General features: G+C 39.1%; 1 protein-coding gene across 15 annotated transcripts in view; it reads right to left on the bottom strand.

Annotated features, from left to right (window-relative positions):
• The window catches only part of fnbp1b (formin binding protein 1b), an 87,429-nt gene that overhangs the window by 47,387 nt on the left and 22,060 nt on the right, over nucleotides 1-17,982 (bottom strand). For 9 of the 15 annotated variants that reach the window (XM_085965476.1, XM_085965477.1, XM_085965474.1 and 6 more), the window contains exons 3-4: nucleotides 12,160-12,354; nucleotides 7,936-8,118 (exon numbers count right to left, since the gene is read on the bottom strand). In XM_085965476.1, coding sequence (XP_085821602.1) covers nucleotides 7,936-8,118; nucleotides 12,160-12,354 — 378 coding nt within the window. The remainder of the gene's footprint in view (nucleotides 1-7,935; nucleotides 8,119-12,159; nucleotides 12,355-17,982) is intronic. The other 6 variants (XM_085965468.1, XM_085965472.1, XM_085965473.1 and 3 more) reach the window with 2 other exon arrangements.

The raw sequence follows: 17,982 nt of genomic DNA, 5'->3' as shown, positions 1-17,982 counted from the left end.
TAATCCTCAACAACTGAGGGCACGCGAGAATTCATGTCAATCTTTTGCTAGGAAAATATCATAGTAGCAGCCACTATTGTGAACTGTAGTTTTTTTTAAAAACCATATACACAAACTAGTGAAGGTACATATCTCACATTAAACGTGTCATGGACATTTCAGTTTTGATTTAAATTCTAATTTTCCCTTTCTTCAACACATGTTTGTTGCATACAAGTGGTCAGGAGAAATATTTTCTGAAAACCATCAAATACCTCATTGCAACAAGTGTGAAATTAAAGCCACTATTTATGGCAAAGAAATGATTGGAAGAGGTTTTATAAGTTGAAATATTTGACAAAGAATCAACTGCATTTTCATAAGTTTCTACATTCCAGATATAAAATGCATTAAAACTTAAAATCTGTAATATTATATTTTTGTTTGCTACAAGCTCAAACTAATTAGTTAAAAAGCTGCTAAATGATGCATCAGACTGTGCTTCCTCCTGGCACTGTAACTCTCTATTGATTTCGGAAGACTAAATTAGAAACAGTCAACTAGCCACACCATATCTGTAATTAACAAGTTTTCAGTAATTTATAATTTTAGTGGGTATTTAGTGTAAGCGAGTCATTAACAATCTTGCAGTGTAAAGTAGAGAACTATCTGACATGTGGACAAGCAAGATTAGCATTTACAGTAAAGTGAACTGGTCAGAATGGATTTTATGACTAAAAATATTTAGCATGCATAAATATGCTTTGCAGCTATCTCAGAAATGAACAATCGCAGGATTTCATGCCAATTTTTGAGACTACTAGCACTTGTGGTTTTTGTGCGGGGTTGGCGTGGCTGCCAGTCTAGCTGGTTGGGATGGATGTTACAGGTGAATTTAGCAAATGCAGAGTCAGGTTTCATAGCAGCTGGAACAAGTTCAAAATGGTTTACTACAGTCTGGTCTGAGCAGGCTGACTGTTCTAGCTGTTGATAATGCTTACGCAATAATCAAATATAATATAAAGGAGAATTTTATTATTGTTGAGAGTTATTTTTCTCCTTCCCTGGGTCTCCACAAGCCACATGTTAACCCGAGCCAAGGAGCTACCTGTTCCTAATCTCTGAAAATGCTATTCTGAGACTTGCTGCTGGGAAACGCACAAAGCGGCGATTCTTCTGGAGTTCTTTTCTGTGGAAAAGCACTTGGTCTCTGGACGAAAGTGAGAACTCAGTTTGAGAAGGATCAGAGGCACAAACTCTTGTCTTATTACAAGAGTGCTGCACACTGATGTTCCAATGCACTATGCCAAAATGTTGCAATTTTAGTATGATACCTTATATTGACTGTCTGATGAGATTGTTAGTTATTTAAATTCTCAGATTTGATCTCAAATCAACTATATTTTGGTGATACCACTGTGACCCAACCCAGTACTGCATTACACAAGCTGTTTCCGTTGATTATATACCTCTATTAATAGATATTGACAAACATTTTACTTTAACTCATCAAAGAGTATCCAAGAAAACAACATTTTGGGTCATTAATCTTTCTAAAAATAAACAAAATTAAACTTGCACCAAAAAAGTTTTCAACAAAATAAATATAAAAATGAAGCCAGTTATGATAAGAGTATGCATTGTTCTTTTGTGAACTGCACTGTCAACAGGGCTCAATAGCTCCTTCAGCATGTGAGGTTTCTTCAGAGATTTGATGGGTAGAATTCCTGATGTTTTCTGCATTATAACCAGTGCAGGCCATATAAGCTTTTGCACCTTTAACAAATTTTAAAATGTTTTAAATTTCATAGTAACGTATGTTCTGTCTATTGAATGCTATGCATTTCTAAGATTTGTAATTAAGTATACACTTCTAATAGTGTGAAACGAAATAAAAAATGACTTAACTGCTTGTGTAAGTGAGGCTAATAACTGTGGGGTGGATGTATGGCAAGCCACCATACACAGACTTACAACAAACTCCCTCGCCTCATATGCATAAGTAGGTTTCCCTAATGTCCTCTTCATCAGTTCTTTGTGAAAATAGAAAGACCGAGTCTGAGGTGCGCGTTTGTGGGAAAGAACACATCTGTGTTAACAGCCAGCAATTCAAAACTAGCTTTTACCTGTTATATATATTTAGTAAAATACAGGGTAGGCCTTAAATACAAAATTTCCTCAATCAAGGATGGAGATTTTATAGCTTCTGTTCACATCACAGAGATGTTCTGTGGTCTAAGGTTATCTGAATTTGGTTGGTTTAACAGAACCAGAGACAAAGAGATAAGTTCGACTTTTCAATGTCCTCCCCCCTCCAATGTGAAAGGGAAACTTGCAACTGAACCACATTCTTAATGTTCCCATTGAGCTACAGGGCAGGATAGCAATTTTAGCATTTGCATTTGGCCCAGTTTGATGGGGGGCTATTCACCCATTTCCAGCAGGTATGAAGTAAAATACAGGCTCAGGGTACAGCAAAAATAGGAATCTCCAGACAGTTGTTTTGGAACCAAATGTTTGTGCAGTAATTTCCCTAGTTGTAAAAGTTAAAAAAAATTATTTCCCTTTCTATGGAGCTTTATTAGCCAAAACAGCTCAAAACTTTTCACATAATAAACTACTTTTCAAATGTAGTGATTGTTGTAAAGGTAAAACACTTGCAAGAACAAGAAATGCAGAATAAAGTTCATATGCAGTTGGCCACAAATTTATCACAGGTCTGATGTTACAGCCAAAATCAGACCGTAATGCTCTGTGGCACTCAGAGCTTCGATAGAAGCCATTTAACTCAGTCCTATTACAACTCTGATTAACAATTCTGCAAAGCATTTTCAGGCAACAGTGCACAGCAGGCAATTATTTCTGGGTTCGAGAAATAAACCTTTCATCGTATGAGCAAGGATTCTGAATAATTTAGGAAACTGGAAGATAGGACAGTCCGAGTAGAAGGCTAAAACCTTTGCAGGATACCGCAGCATATTTAGTGAGCCAAGTTGGGTTAGGTTCAAGAATACCTGCAGCAAATGCAGGCAGTCTGTTTGAGCTAGGAATGCAGTCAGATTGACATACTACATCCAGCTAATGCCTTAATGTACTTTACAAGAACACATTGATCCTCAGTGTTTGTGATGTCACTGACATTGGTCCCTTTAACTTGCTTCTTACCATAAGACTTAAATGATAAATCCTTCCACGAGTCTATCAATTTCAATTATACTTTATCTATAGGTATTAGCCATCAAAATTCTACAACCAACAAATAATTCAATTCAAACGTCCACCCTGTTATTACACTTATAATTTAAAGACACTGTGCATATGAGGGTGTTCAGGATGGAATTCAGGTTGTGTTAGAATTCATACGGAGATCTGAATTATTGATTTCTGCACGATCCAGTTAAGTGGTCATTATATTAAGCTTTTTTGCTGCATTGTACTGTGTAGCTGACCTTTTTACGTTGGGTAATTGCCAATATTGCTAATTAACCTGTATACTGTGCTAAAATAATGGCATCTGTATACACCACTACTGTTTGCAAGCTGGAAATATGCTGGTGGATTTTTCTGACAGTACCAAAGAAATTTTGCAGTGATTTATTTCAACACTGCGCAGACCCTTGATTGAGGAAATATATTTTGTAGCTCTTAATTTTCACCTTTCATGTTCTTTACAAGTTAGATACTGTGGATATTACGAAACGTTTGAAATGCTCTAATCAAAATGTAGAAAATGTCTTTCTTTTTAAACTAAAAATCCCATTATATAATGCTATGTAGAATGTGTAAAATCAAACAGGGAAAAATGTAAAACAAACAAAAACAAAAAACAAATATACACATAATTTTCAACTTTACGCATAGAGAGATCCAGACATTGACTTCCATAGAGATACACCAGGCACTAAAAAGTTCATACATTTAAAACATTAGTGTTAGAAAGGTAGCTTAGGACACAAATGTCAAAGGAGTGGCCCTTGTGTTCAATTTTTTTAAATGGTCCATTAATTATCAATTAAAAGAAAAGTAGCTATTTGCCTTATTTTCAGTAATTTCTTATCTCCCTTTTAGTTCTAAAAATTAAACCATTTCTAATGTTTTGCACGATGCAATAGCAAAGGTGGCAAGCTGCATAATTGAAGCCAAGTGCATTTTTCATACGATAGCTCTCGCAAAAATAAACCAATTTACAGCAAACTGTACTTGAAAATATACTGACATCATTAACTGAAGAAGTGAGTTGTTTGGCAACATCGGTTACTACTTAGGGCTCTATTTTTTCCCCAAGCGCTGAAAAATAAGAGATCCCACCAACGGTTTGATTTTTGCAGTGAATCTTGCCAGGAGCTGCCACTTCTTATTTGCACGTTTTCTTTTCTACTCATAAAAATAACAGTTAATGAAACAGACCCACAAAAGAATGCAAGTAATTGGAAAAAGGTTCTAGACCATTAAATAAAGCTCTATGAATTGGAATTTGTTACGTTTTGAAATTAATTAACAACATTGGCAAATTTCAGTCCGCTCCTGCAGTGATTTCACGTGAAATGAACGGTCAGTCATAACTGGGAGTAACGAATTGGCTATATTTCAGCATACTTGCTGTGCATGTGTGTTTATTTCAAGTCAGACTCAACCACCCTTCAGGTGATTTCTGAATTTAGTCAGTACAGGGCTCCGACATTCAAATCACATGGGTATCATAATTCTTTTCACAAGTTGTTGGAAAAATTAACTCCTTTCTTTTATAGTTTCTTTATCTGTGTTGCACTGGTATGTTGTCAGATAATAAATGGATACTGAGACAGATCATGATAAAAAATGGAACAGAATGGCGAATCCGGCTACCGACTGTGATGTAGATAAACTAGAAAATGTCATTAGCATTTTGCTAGAAATAAGATCTTGATGGAATAGCTACAAAAAAAAAATGAAGCTTGTAAAAACAGGTTGTTGTAACTGTAACGAAGACTAAGGAACAGAGTAAAGTTAGCTGCCATTTTAGAACAGCGCTGAAAATGTAGTTCTTGCACAAGGTGAAAAATTATAAAAATAAATAGACCATTTAAAAAATAAATTTCCAATACAATCAAAACACAATTTGAAAGCTGCACAATTTGGAATTGTCAAAAATCCAAACTTTGGCTTTATCTTTCAAGTACCGAGTATGAACTAAAGGTTCTTTTGCCAATCACTTTGCTCAGTCAATGTTCAGTATTCTGGTAAAAAAAACTTATACCATTATAAACTGCTAGATACTAAATTCCTTGGAAGAGGCCAGGTGGTGCCATTAAGTTCATACAAATGTAGGCATAATGATGCAACCACTGTATAATTCGGTGGCCTAAGTTTACTTATACTTTTACATTAATTCATTCTCTGTGTAAAGAAAGCTTTTTCAGATTGTATGAAGGCACTGAAATTAACTGAAAGCAAAAGAAATGAGTAAAAATTTACTTTAATTTGTCCTAAACTTCCTTTGTGGAAACAACACGAAATGCAACTTAAGCTTTCAATACATTCCTCAGTTTATTCTCCCCTTGTTATGATTCCACTCTATTCAAAATATTTCCTTTATTCTGGAAGGTGCCTGTTCTGTGTAATATTATGCACTTTATGGCATCTGGCAGGACAATATGTATTTTGCAAGAAGTGTGAATTGTGGATAAGGCACAATAAAGGGACAGTTAAAATATAGCCACACTCAAAAATGCATTTGTAAGCCTGAAGTGATGGTGTGAATACAACATATTTTAATGATACTGTAGAAGAAACATTGTGTGTGTATCATGTAGAAGAAACATTGTGTGTGTATCATGTAGAAGAAACATTGTGTGTGTATCATAAGTGTTTCCTTTTGTTATTGGATGTAACCCCTTTGAACAGAGCACAGAGGATTTAAATCTCCTACAGATGTTCATGGGAGAAATGCAGCATCTAGTTCTTCTGTAACTTGCATTTTGGTTTTGTATTAAACATTTTTATACTGATTTCTAGCAATTTAATCTGATTTCTAGCAAGTTAATGAAAGACTGAATCAATTTCCTTCCACTAAAATGGTTTTAATGTGCTTTGTAATAATACTCACCCACCCCAAAGTATTTTCCTCTCCTGAAGGTGCTGACTCATCGTGGAATATAGTTCCATGAGAGACAGAAGCCCACTGTTACCTTGCCCAAATTCCCATTTTTCACTTGAACCTAGACACTAAGGCCAGAATTTTGCCAGCGCTTAGAGTGTGGGTTTGGAGGCAGGACCGCTGTCAAAATCGTAAAGATTGACAGTGGGTAGGAAACCCGCCGTCAATCCGCCTCCAATCAATCTTCCCAAGTGTCGGGTCCCCGATTTGCGCATGGACCCGACACCTAGCGGCGGGAAGAGGATTAAAGCCACTTACCTGCCTGTTAACAGGTTCTTGATAGTTGTTAACAGGCTCTTTTTCAATTTTGCTGCTTCTGCCTCGGGGTTCCCGACGTCCGGACACCACGCCAGGTAAGTGTGGCATGTTGAGAGTCTGGTGTAATGTTTCTGCATTGATGACAGCTGCACTGGTGAGTTTCAGAGGTAAGAAAATGTCGGAAAAATCATTTTTAATGTATTTACACTTTTCTGCAGGTAATAAGTTTTGAATTGGATGTCTAGTCCCACCTCATTGGGAGAACCTCTCACCAGTGACACATTGCTTCTGTAACCTCACCTGCAGCTGCCATCTGTTCTAGAATAAGGAGGGAGTCACTGGAGAGCCTGGGTGCAAGAGCTCACCTTTGTACAGTGATTGTCAGTGTTTGCAGTACCTCAATGCTGTCAAATACTGAGAAATGAGCTGTCAAAAAAAATTGTGCATGGTCCCTTTAAGAAAACCAGCAAATGACGCGACATCATCTGACCGGCTTCCTCTTAATTGGCCGGCAAGCCTGCAGGGCAGGCTTAACAAGGTCAATCAAGGGAAAATCACGTCCGTGGGCCGGATGCAGTTGGGGGCGGGACTGGAAACCGGAAACCAGCTGACCCGCTCCCAAGCTGCATCCATTTACAAAATCGCGGCCTCTGTGTTAACAGGCTATTTGATCACGAGATGCAGCCAAGTTAAAGCAAATAGTGTCCTTATTAAATGAAAGAATATTCCAGCAGAGAACATTTGAAAGCGAGCAGGAGTGGGAATCGCGCCTTTTCCCCCCTTTCTAGCCCATGACATTAAGGCCAAGTATAGCAACCCCCCATCACTTATCTTAGCTATCAGCACAGCAGAGAGGGAGCTCCTTATAGTAACCACTATACTAAGTAAGCTACAGTAAAGTTTGTTACTGGCACTGTTTTTTTAAAAAAAAAGATTGAAGATTGCTTTTAATTTTGTCCCAATAACCATATCAATTAAATGCAACACTCGGGTCATAGAGTCATAAATGTTACAGCACAAAAGGAGGCCATTCGGCCCACGGTGCCTGTGCTGGCTCTTTGAAAGAGCTATCCGATTAGTCCCGCTCCCCTGCTCTTTCCCCATTATCCTGCTATTTTCTCCCCTTCAAGTATTTATCCAATTCCTTTTTGTAAGTTACTATTGAATCTGCTTCCACCACCCTTTCAGGTAGAGTATTCCAAATCATAACAACTTGCTGTGTAAAAATAATTCTCATCTCATTTCTGGCTCTTTTGCCAATGACCTTAAATGTATGTCCTCTGGTTACTGAACATTCTGGCAGTGTAAAATTGTTAGATTAACAAATTAATAACAGTCTTTTAGAAACTCTTTCAAAAGGTATTTCAAAACTTAAGTTGCATTTCTGCACATTTTTAAGCATTGTAGTACAGAGAAGAAAAAAGGACATAATTTGCTAGCTGCAAAGTGCTCTACAATTTCAGCCAGGAACATATATATAATATATACACACACACACACACACTTTAAAAGAAGCATGCAAAGGTTGAAAGTGAACTACAAAGAGATGGAAGAGAACTTACCCCCCGCTTTAGGCTCCTGAAACAGTGGATTTTAGGTTTGGAGGTCATAAATTCGTTCAGGCGGTGAGAGAGGGGCTCTTTTTGCTGCTTGGGAGACTGAGGGCCATTTGGAACAGCAGAAGGTGAGGAAGAGGAAGGGGGAGGAGGAGGGGGCTGATGAGGAGATGTCAAAAGGGACATAAGCTACGAGTAAGAGATGGATAAGTAAAAAGGGAAAATAAAAAAAGGAGAAAAAAGCGAACAGAAATAAGAACCACAAAAGCACATGAACAAAAATATTTAAGCCATGATATTGCAAAAAAAAAACCATTGATACATTAAGGTAAAAGAAAACATTGCATTCAAGATAAACAATAGAAAGAATGGGGTGAAATGAGAACAAGAATATTTTGATAGAAAGCTCATGCAAAAGTAGTTACAGTTCTGCAAAACATGCACACCTCAACTTCTGTAAATTATACTTCAGTAGATATGCCAGGATTCTTTTTTGTTTCAAAACAGAAGGCAATGGCTCTAACATACATCACTTGTAATGTCATAAGGAAAATCAACATACAGCTATGAATCCATGTCCTCACAGGGCGTGTGCTTTGTGGTAAAATCTAATTATGTGAAGGGAAGCACCATCGGTGACAGGTACCCGTAGAGGTTCTTATTCACACAAAAAACTTTTTTTTTTTTTTATACCCAGTATCCGGTGGGAAAAAAACAAAAAGTGTATAGAACAAACATGTTTGAGTGGGAGTAACAGCAAAAATTCTCTCCCAGCTATGTTTTTAAACCACCCACAAAATATAGCCTAGAGGGAGCAATAAATATGATTCTGACTCTGATCCTGGGTGTCACAAGATCAAATGACATGATGATTTATATCCAGGTGAAGATCATGTGGAAACACTATTCAGCATCTCACATATAAATTAGACTTCGATTTTAAATAAGCGCTGATGGCAATAGTTGAAGAATCTTCAGGATAGAAAGAATAGTTACTACATGCCTGTATCATGAACTGAACTCTCAGAGGAACAGATTCCTCTGGCTAAAGTGAGTGGTTTGCAAAGGACTCAAGAATGTAGAAAATCTAAAACTCAAATGACTTCTGGCTCAATGTTACAAGGGAGAAGCCAAGGAAAACAAAATAAAAATGGAAAACCTCTAAGAATTCAATGGTAAAAAAATTAATATAAAAACTGCTTGGGTAGTCATTCATTTTTTCTCCTTCACTGCCTGCTCCCTATATCTCATTGACGTGACTATCGTCAAATGCTTGGTTCAGTAACTGCTCTCCCTCCCTGAAGTGTTGCATTGTCTAAATCCGCTGAAGTTCTAAGATTTGGAGCTTGAGCAGTAAGAGTTGTTGACACGTGTCTCAGACTGGTTTACCAAAGTCAACGCCTGGTGCTTGAAGCTCCCAAATCTTGAAGGAATGACACATCACTGTCCCATCCTGGACTGCCAGTTTTGGTTTAGTTAATTTGTTCTATGTTTTAAGTTTATATATCTTGTGTGTAATATCAGCTCGTCTATTTAGCAGCTCTTTGCCCACTCTGCACCTAGTCCCACTCTCTCAATTCTCAGTGTCAGAAGTGCTTGCAATTATTCTGTACCCACCTCACTGTTACTGGCTCACTCTGGTGTGCTCTTGGCTCGAGCTGGAACTCTTGCAACTACCTCCCTTTATATAGTTTTCAGACACGAACCCTCAGCTCCCAACTACACTAATTAATGCCTGGTCAGTCATCTAGTTACAGTTCACTGACAGTTAACTACCAACTGACTTCAGTTATTCAAGTTAAAATCTAAACTTAAATTTCAGTTCAATAAAAAACACAATTTCTGTACTAACCTACAACATATCTCCTACTCATCATTGAATTTCTACTCCACCAAATTCCCAGTGTTAGAAGCCCTTGCATTCATTGTTCCCACCTCACTGCATTACCAGCTCATTCCATGATGTGCTCTTGGCTTATTAATCCCAGTTGAAACAATGCATAATTAATTTACATGTCCAACATTGTTCATCAATGCAGATAGGAATATTAAATTAATGGGTAGGATCGCTTTTCTTATGAGTGTTCTTACTTTTTTGCCCCAGTTTTCTCTGTTTTCTTGAAGATAACTGTTTCTCTGAGCTTGCTAGGCCTTTGGTATTGTGCCCAAATGACATTATTCATTTGAGCTAAGCACTTGGTGTCGGAGATATTTGCCTATAGTGTCTAATTATGCATTACCTGTCCATGTAGTCTAGCTCGCACGAGTCACTTGATAGTAACTGAGGAGGAGACTGGCCTCCTCCTTTTTCCCCACCCTCAACCCCTCTGTCCTGTTGGTCGAAGAATAAGGAGGCAACCTACTCCTTGGAAAATAAGAGTCTAAATGATGTAGAGGAACAAAGGGATCTAGGGGTACAGGTACATAAATCATTAAAAGTAGCAATTCAGGTTAATAAGGCCATAAAAAGGCAAACCAAGCACTGGGGTTCATTTCTAGAGGGATAGAATTGAAAAGCCGAGACATTATGTTAAACTTGTATAGGACCTTGGTTAGACCACACTTGGGGTACTGTGCACAGTTCTGGTCTCCAGATTATAAAAAGGATGTGGAGGCACTGGAGAAGGTGAAAAAAAGATTTAGAAGGATGATACCAGAACCGAGAGGATATACTTATCAGGAAAGACTGAACAGGCTGGGACTCTTCTCCAGAAAAGAGGCCGAGGGGTGAACTGATAGAGGTCTTTAAGATTATGGAAGGATTTGATAGGGTAGACGTAGAGATGTTTCCACTTGTGGGGGGGAAGACCAAAACTAGGGGCCATAGATATAAGATAGTCATTAATAAATCCAATAGTGAATGTAGGAGAGACTTCTTTATTGAGAGAGTCATTAGAATGTGGAACTCGCTACCACAAGGAGTAGTTGAGGTGAATAGCATAGATCCATTTAAAGGGAAGCTAGGTAAACACGAGGGAGAAATTAATAGGCGGTTATGCTGATAGGCTTAGATGAATTAGGGTGGGTGGAGACTCATCTGGAAAATAAACACCAGCATAGACCTTTTAGGCCAAATGGCCTGCTGCTGTGCTGTACATTCAGGACAGACAAACAAAAATATGCAGAAAGGTGCATCTAACTCAGAGCTAAAATGTGAAAAAGAGGCAACTCTCTTGTGCTATTCCAATTTTGCAGGTGCTATTTGGTGAAGGAGGCAGATGAGCTCTACACAGTCCATACGACCAAGAGAATAGACCAGGCTCAGAATTTCAAGAAATGGGTAACAGCATGAAGTAGAAGCTCAAAATATATACATTTCAATTGATCAAACTGAAGCGCTGTATTTCTTGATCACTGGGATCTAGGATTAACATTGCAGTGTTGAATTCTTATTCAGCCATGGCCGCCACAAATAGTATGTGCGAGCAAGCAAATAGAAAACCCATGTGGAGACTGAATTAATTTATAGAATATAGATCACTTATGTCCATAAGAAAGGTCTATGCTGTATTTTAACACGTTCCACATGGAGGTTCTGCATATTCCTACAGAATGGTTTGTGTGCAGTGTTTTGTATGTAAAATAATCGAAGATTTTTTTTTGCCCAGTTCAGGATTCAAGATAATACATGTTATACCAATTTCTCATGCAAGTAAATTTTATTTTGAAATCATATTTTTCATAAAATTCATAAAAAGTATTCTTTTGCTGTCTGAGAGGAATTGTATGTTTCTTTCAGAAGCTTTTATTTTGTAAATCATAATTTAATATTAATATTCTGATCATGAATTAGGATACAAAATAGAAGTTAAGCTGGCATACCTACCTACTAAGAACTGGTAAATCCTATGAGAAAATTAAATAACAGAAGTACAAAATGACTGCCCTATGTTTAACAAAGTTATAGTTATGTCAATAGGTGTTTAGTAAGAGAGTAAAAAAACATGCTGCTGCACATGATGTAGAAAAATATGGTTAGTCTGTTAGTCACTAGCATGGAAAACAAAAACATGACTTTAAGCAAAATGTAACAAACCATGGCAAACACAAATAAACAAAACTACAATTTAAAAATTGAAGTAAAATCAAAAGCAATTCATCAAAGTAAAGCCACCAACCCCATTACAAACAAAGTCATGGAATATTACATTAATTACACAAAACCATGATAGATATTAAATGAGGCAAGTCAATTGTAGGTTTATACACACAGTTGCTGAATGCTTTTACCTTATTTTTCTTGATGAAAGGCCAGAGTTTGCCCTTGGATTTGCCACTTTTGGGTTCCTGTTTGCCGTCAGGTCTGCTATTGGAGAGACTGCTTTCAGAAACCGTTCGTTTCATAGCCTGACTGAAATCCTCAAATTCAACATCACCAGGCTGTTCAAACCCGGATTTGAAGGCCTCGATCACCAATTGCGTGTCCTAAAATTACACACAGAGGAAGATTCACCATTTTACCAGCTCACTGGGGTTTTCTGTAGAATTATATTTAACAACAAAAGCAAAAATAAAAGACATTTACCAACCTTCCATGGAAACTCCACAATTACGTGGAATACACAAATTTCTTACAAAAAAAGGAGATAGATACCAGCTCAAAATTCTCACACACAAACTGGGTCAGCCACAACTACCAAAAAACAGCATAGTATTTCCTTGCAGCAAACTGCACCATTTTATTATCACGAGGGTTTCCCCTTTGGTTAAAAAAAAAAATCACAATTTAATAAATTGGGCAACTTTGCCATTTCAGGACCCCGGGAGATAAAATCCTATTGTTAACTCTAATTAGTATCCAGTTCGCTCCACATTTTTTTCAGATCACAGTGAGAACCATAGAGGTGTACAGCAAAGGTGAAAGACATTCAAGCCCATTGTGTATGTGCCAGCACTTAGCTAGAGCAGTCCAAAACTAATCCCACTGTCCCACTCTTTGCCCATTGCCCTGTATCACCTGCTTCAAATAGATCTCCAATTTCTCCTTTAGAGATGCAAAGATCCTCAATCACTGCCTGTGACAAAGCATTTGATGCTCCAACAACCCTTTGTCTAAAGAAATTTCTCCTAACCTATCTCCTGATTCAATTAAGTGACTAATTTAAATTAATACACTTCGTCACTGACTGCCCAACCAGAAGTAGTTTTTCCCTATCCATTCTATCAAAACTCTATATTGAAAAAAGGTCTTAAATGTTGTCAGTCAGCTCTGCTCCAGTGAAAATAGGCCCAGTATCTCGAGTCCCCTCTCCCAACGACAGCTTCCAATCCCTAGTATCATCCTAGTGAAACTACAAGGTATGCACTCTCTGGGTTTAACATAACAAAAGAATTAGGAGCAGGGGTAGGCCATACGGCCCTTCAAGCCTGTTCCGCCATTCAATAAGATGGTGGCTGATCTTTGACCTCAACTCCATTTTCCTGCCCTATCCCCATATCCCTCGATTCCCCTAGAATCCAAAAATCTATCCATCTCAGCCTTGAATATACTCAAAGACTCAGCATTCACAGCCCTTTGTGGGTAGAGAATTCCAAAGATTCACAACCCTCTGAGTGAAGAAATTCTTCCTCATCTCAGTCTTAAAGTGCCGACCCCTTATCCTGAGACTATGCCCCCTAATTCTAGACTCTCCAGCCAGGGGGAAACAATCTCTCAGCATCTACCCTGTCAATCCCCCTCAGAATCTTCTATGTTTCAATGAGATCACCTCTCATTCTTCTAAACTCCAGAGAGTAGAGGCCCAATCGACTCAATCTCTCCTCATTGGACAACCCTCTCATCCCAGGAATCAATCCAGTGAACCTTCATTGCACCGCCTCCAAGGCATGCATGTCCTTTCTCAGATGAGACGACCAAAACAGTGTACAGTACTCCAGGTGTGGTCGCACCAAAGCCCTGTACAATTGTAGTAAGACTTCCTTACTCTTGTACTCCAAACCCCTTGCAATAAAGGCCAACATGCCATATGCTTTCCTAATTGCTTGCTATACCTTCATGCTAACTTTGTGTTTCCTGTACGAGGACACCTAAATCTCTCAATACCAACCTTAACATCCTTTCTATAATGAGACCCCCCAAATTACACACCGTACTCTAAATGTGGTCTAACCAATATTTTGTATACATTTTTCATTACTTCTTTACTCTAATTCTATGCCCTTATTTATGAAATCCAAAATGCTATGAGCCTTTTTTATGATTTGATTTTCTGCACTCGCATTTTCAAAGAATTATGTATTTGAGCCCCGAGGTCTATCTGTTCATCCACACCCTTCAGTATTTTTCCATCAGGTATGTACTCCTATTGCTTGTTTCTCTTTCCAAAATGTATTATGTCACTTATCCACAATTAATTGCATCAGCCTCCTGTCTGCCCATTTTGCTAACCTGTCTGCCATTCCATTAACCTGTCTGTTTTCTTGAAGTCTTATACAGTCCTTTGTTACGGTTTGCCAAACCATCTACAGGAAACTCTTTTTTATCCGGCACCGACGGGACCGGCGTGGTGCCGGTTGATCAAAAAGTCCGGATTACAGAGCGGTATACTTACTAAGGTACGAGAGCCCCGTACACGGCCACAGATCCAGGCATCCCTGTTGCATGGCAGCAGGTGCAGGAACCCCGGTTACACGGCCACAGACCAAGGCGTCCCTGTTGCATGGCAGCAGGTGCAGGAGCCCCAGTTACACGGCCACAGATCCAGGCGTCCCTGTTGCATGGCAGCAGGTGCAGGAACCCCGGTTACACGGCCACAGACCAAGGCGTCCCTGTTGCATGGCAGCAGGTGCAGGAGCCCCAGTTACACGGCCACAGATCCAGGCATCCCTGTTGCATGGCAGCAGGTGCAGGAACCCCGGTTACACGGCCACAGACCAAGGCGTCCCTGTTGCATGGCAGCAGGTGCAGGAGCCCCAGTTACACGGCCACAGACCAAGGCGTCCCTGTTGCATGGCAGCAGGTGCAGGAACCCCAGTTACACGGCCACAGATCCAGGCGTCCTTGTTGCATGGCAACAGGTGCAGGAACCCCGGTTACATGGCGACAGATCCAGGAACCCCAGTTACATGGCCACTAATATGAAGTAAAACTTACCTGCACCTACTCCAGAATTTTGCCGGTTAAGAGAGATTTCCGGTGATTTAGGTGCCGGTAAAAAAAGAGATCCTGTACTTTGTTAGCAAAATTCGAGTGTGCTTCCTACGTCCAATCATTTATAAATATGGAGAACAGAAGTGGACCCAGCACTGATCCCTTGGCTACATCAACTCCATCCGAGATACTCTATAAAACCTGGTACAAGTCACACCTTCACACTTACTTTTATGACTTCTAAATATAAGGATACAACTTACTTGGATACAATATAGCATGTTTACCGGAATGAGAACAGTAAACTAATCAAGGCTAGTGAAGGAAGTGAGAAGGAAGTGCTGCTGGTACACTGACCTTTCAGCTGTGGATTGGAATCTAGACCAAGCTAATGGGATGAAGGCTTTTTTCCCTGCCAGCTGTAATGATCCTAAATGAAATGAGTTTGGCACAGTCTCATCCCAGCTCAGTGGGTACAGGCACACAGCATACCATAACTTGGTACTAAATTGGTAATCTCACTCAGACACCAAGAGGATGACTGGTGTGAGAAATATTGGCCCGGAATTTGTGGTGGGTAATGATGGCGAACTGCCAGTGTTTGCCGTTATTAACCCACTGAAACTGACCGCAACTTCCGCACCTAAGCACAGAAATCCTAAAGTTGTGGTCAGTCAATTTGTTCCGACACAGGCTGCGCTGTGGACCCCACTCCTCACCCCCCATAGCCGGCAATCAGTGTAATCAGTGAAACTGACAAAAACTTGTGCTTTTCCGCGCTAATATTGCTGTTAAATAACCCATTAAATGTTAATCCTTGTTGGAATAGATGTAACTGGGGTTTCAACAGCATACTGACGGCTAAACAAACGTTCTGGCCCTGAAAAACTAATTTTTATATTTGTGGAGTGTCAAATTTCTCCATTATGATTAAAATAATTTAAAACATTTTTTTTTTTTTACAGTTTGTTCATTGATTTTATAGCTTCTACCTTATCCCTATGTGGAAGTGCCCAACTTTATTTTGCGCTCTAAGATTTTTAAAAAGTTCACATAAAAGTGGCTTTTAATTTCCTGCTTTGCAGTCTGAGAAAATTCTTCAATGTGATTGGCTGCTCAGACAGCTTGTTGATGTCACTGCAACTCTTCGTTGGGGATTCCCATTACACAGGGCTGTAATCAATTGCACTTAGAGAAAGGCAAACATCTCGCCATGTGGGCAACTTTCTTCGAGGCCAGCAGCGAGCGGCTTTGCTTCACCGCTGAGCGCAAATTACGGGCCACTAAATTCACCATGGTACTCCGAGGTTGGGTTAAGACACAATTACTGAGGTTCCACCTTGTATGTAACTGACGAAAGCTCAGAGTGCTCGATGCAGACACTGGGTTCCAGAGTGTTTCAATTGCTAGTAGTAACATCACTCATCTTGTAAAGCACAAAAATTTACCAAAAAAATCCCCTTCTCTTTATTACATCATCAGGGGTATAGGTTTGAAGCATGTACACTGGCCAACAATGAAAGGGAGCAGAACTGCCAAGCAGGGGTTCTTCCCCACTTATGCAAAAGCTCATCATAACTCCTTTGTGGTTATGGATCTTTCACAAGACGACTCATAAAACAACTACTGTAACTTTACATCTCCTTTATTTACACATATTAAAAGAGAGGCGGATGACAAATCCTGAGATAATACAACTAAACAGAACATCTAGTTTCATTATTACAAATTTCAGCTTTACTTTTACATAAGCCAACCACAGGAGCAGATAAGTGTTTAAATTTTGAGTGGGGAACTTTCCCACCTTGTAATCTGGAAAACACTGCAGCAGGAAGAGATTGCACTTGAGAAGATTTGTTTAGAATATATTTGCTAAAAGGTCACGAATCACTTAGCAGCCAAATTAAATATAGTGCTTAACTTCGCGTAGAGTGAACTTAAAAGGGGAAGGAAAGTCTAGTGGGGGTACTTTTTATTCAAAGTTCAACCCCCTTTTATATTTTAAAAAGACGTGTTAAGAAAAATATTTGTTCGTTTTTCATTCCTAGCTCGTAAAGTGAGTTGGGAGGCTCCAGATTGACTCTCAGGCTGGTTCTGAAGTTGAGATCCCAGTTGCATCCAATAAAACTACTCTAAGATAACCCTGGCCCACAATGGCCATAGCAACAAGAAGAAAACAAGACTGGTGGGTAAACATTTGACATTTTAAAATGAAGTCCACAAATAATTTTCTGAACTTTTTTGAAAATATGAAAGACTGTTTTGCACTAAAAGAACTTTTAGTGCACTATTTTCCTTTTAAGCATCTGTTTTTAAAGAGTAAATGCAAATAAGAAAAGGATTTAAATCACAGTCTCTCTCCTCCCATGTGTATACTACACCCTTGGAACAGATAACAAAACAACATCTGGAGACAGTTCAGCTTTGTTCCATCTATGAATGATGAATGAGCCAGAAGGCATTACACAGTTGTTTAGATGCACACACGATCAAACTGAAGGAAGCCACCTGCAGTAGTGCAGAAATTTCACTACAAATCCAAATACAGCAATGATTCAGTCAGCCAAAAATAGCTTCAACAACGGACCAACAATCATGTGTGTGGTTTTAAGCCGGATATTAAGAAGTCAGCTGGGTGGCAATAGGGCCTCAGTGCCCCCAGGCTAGGAAAGGGACAAGAAATCGAGGGACTTGAGGGATATGGGGACAGGGCGGGAAAGTGGAGTTGATAATATAGAAATAGCCACTCAATAGATCATGGCTGAACTGCTGCATCAACTCCACTTTCCCACCCTATTCCTCGATTCCTTTAGTGCTCAAACATCTATCAATCTCAGTCTGGAATATAGTCAATGACTGAGCATCCACAGCCCTCTGGGGTAGAGAATTCCAAAGATTCACAATCCTGAGTGAAGAAATATTTCATCTCATTCCTAAATGGCCGACCCCTTATCCTGAGACTA

This window comes from Somniosus microcephalus, chromosome 23 (genome assembly GCF_052327205.1).
Source record: "Somniosus microcephalus isolate GS21.2 chromosome 23, FLI_Smic_1.0, whole genome shotgun sequence".
NCBI lineage: Eukaryota > Metazoa > Chordata > Chondrichthyes > Squaliformes > Somniosidae > Somniosus > Somniosus microcephalus.
This window is presented reverse-complemented; position numbering and strand designations above follow the sequence as displayed.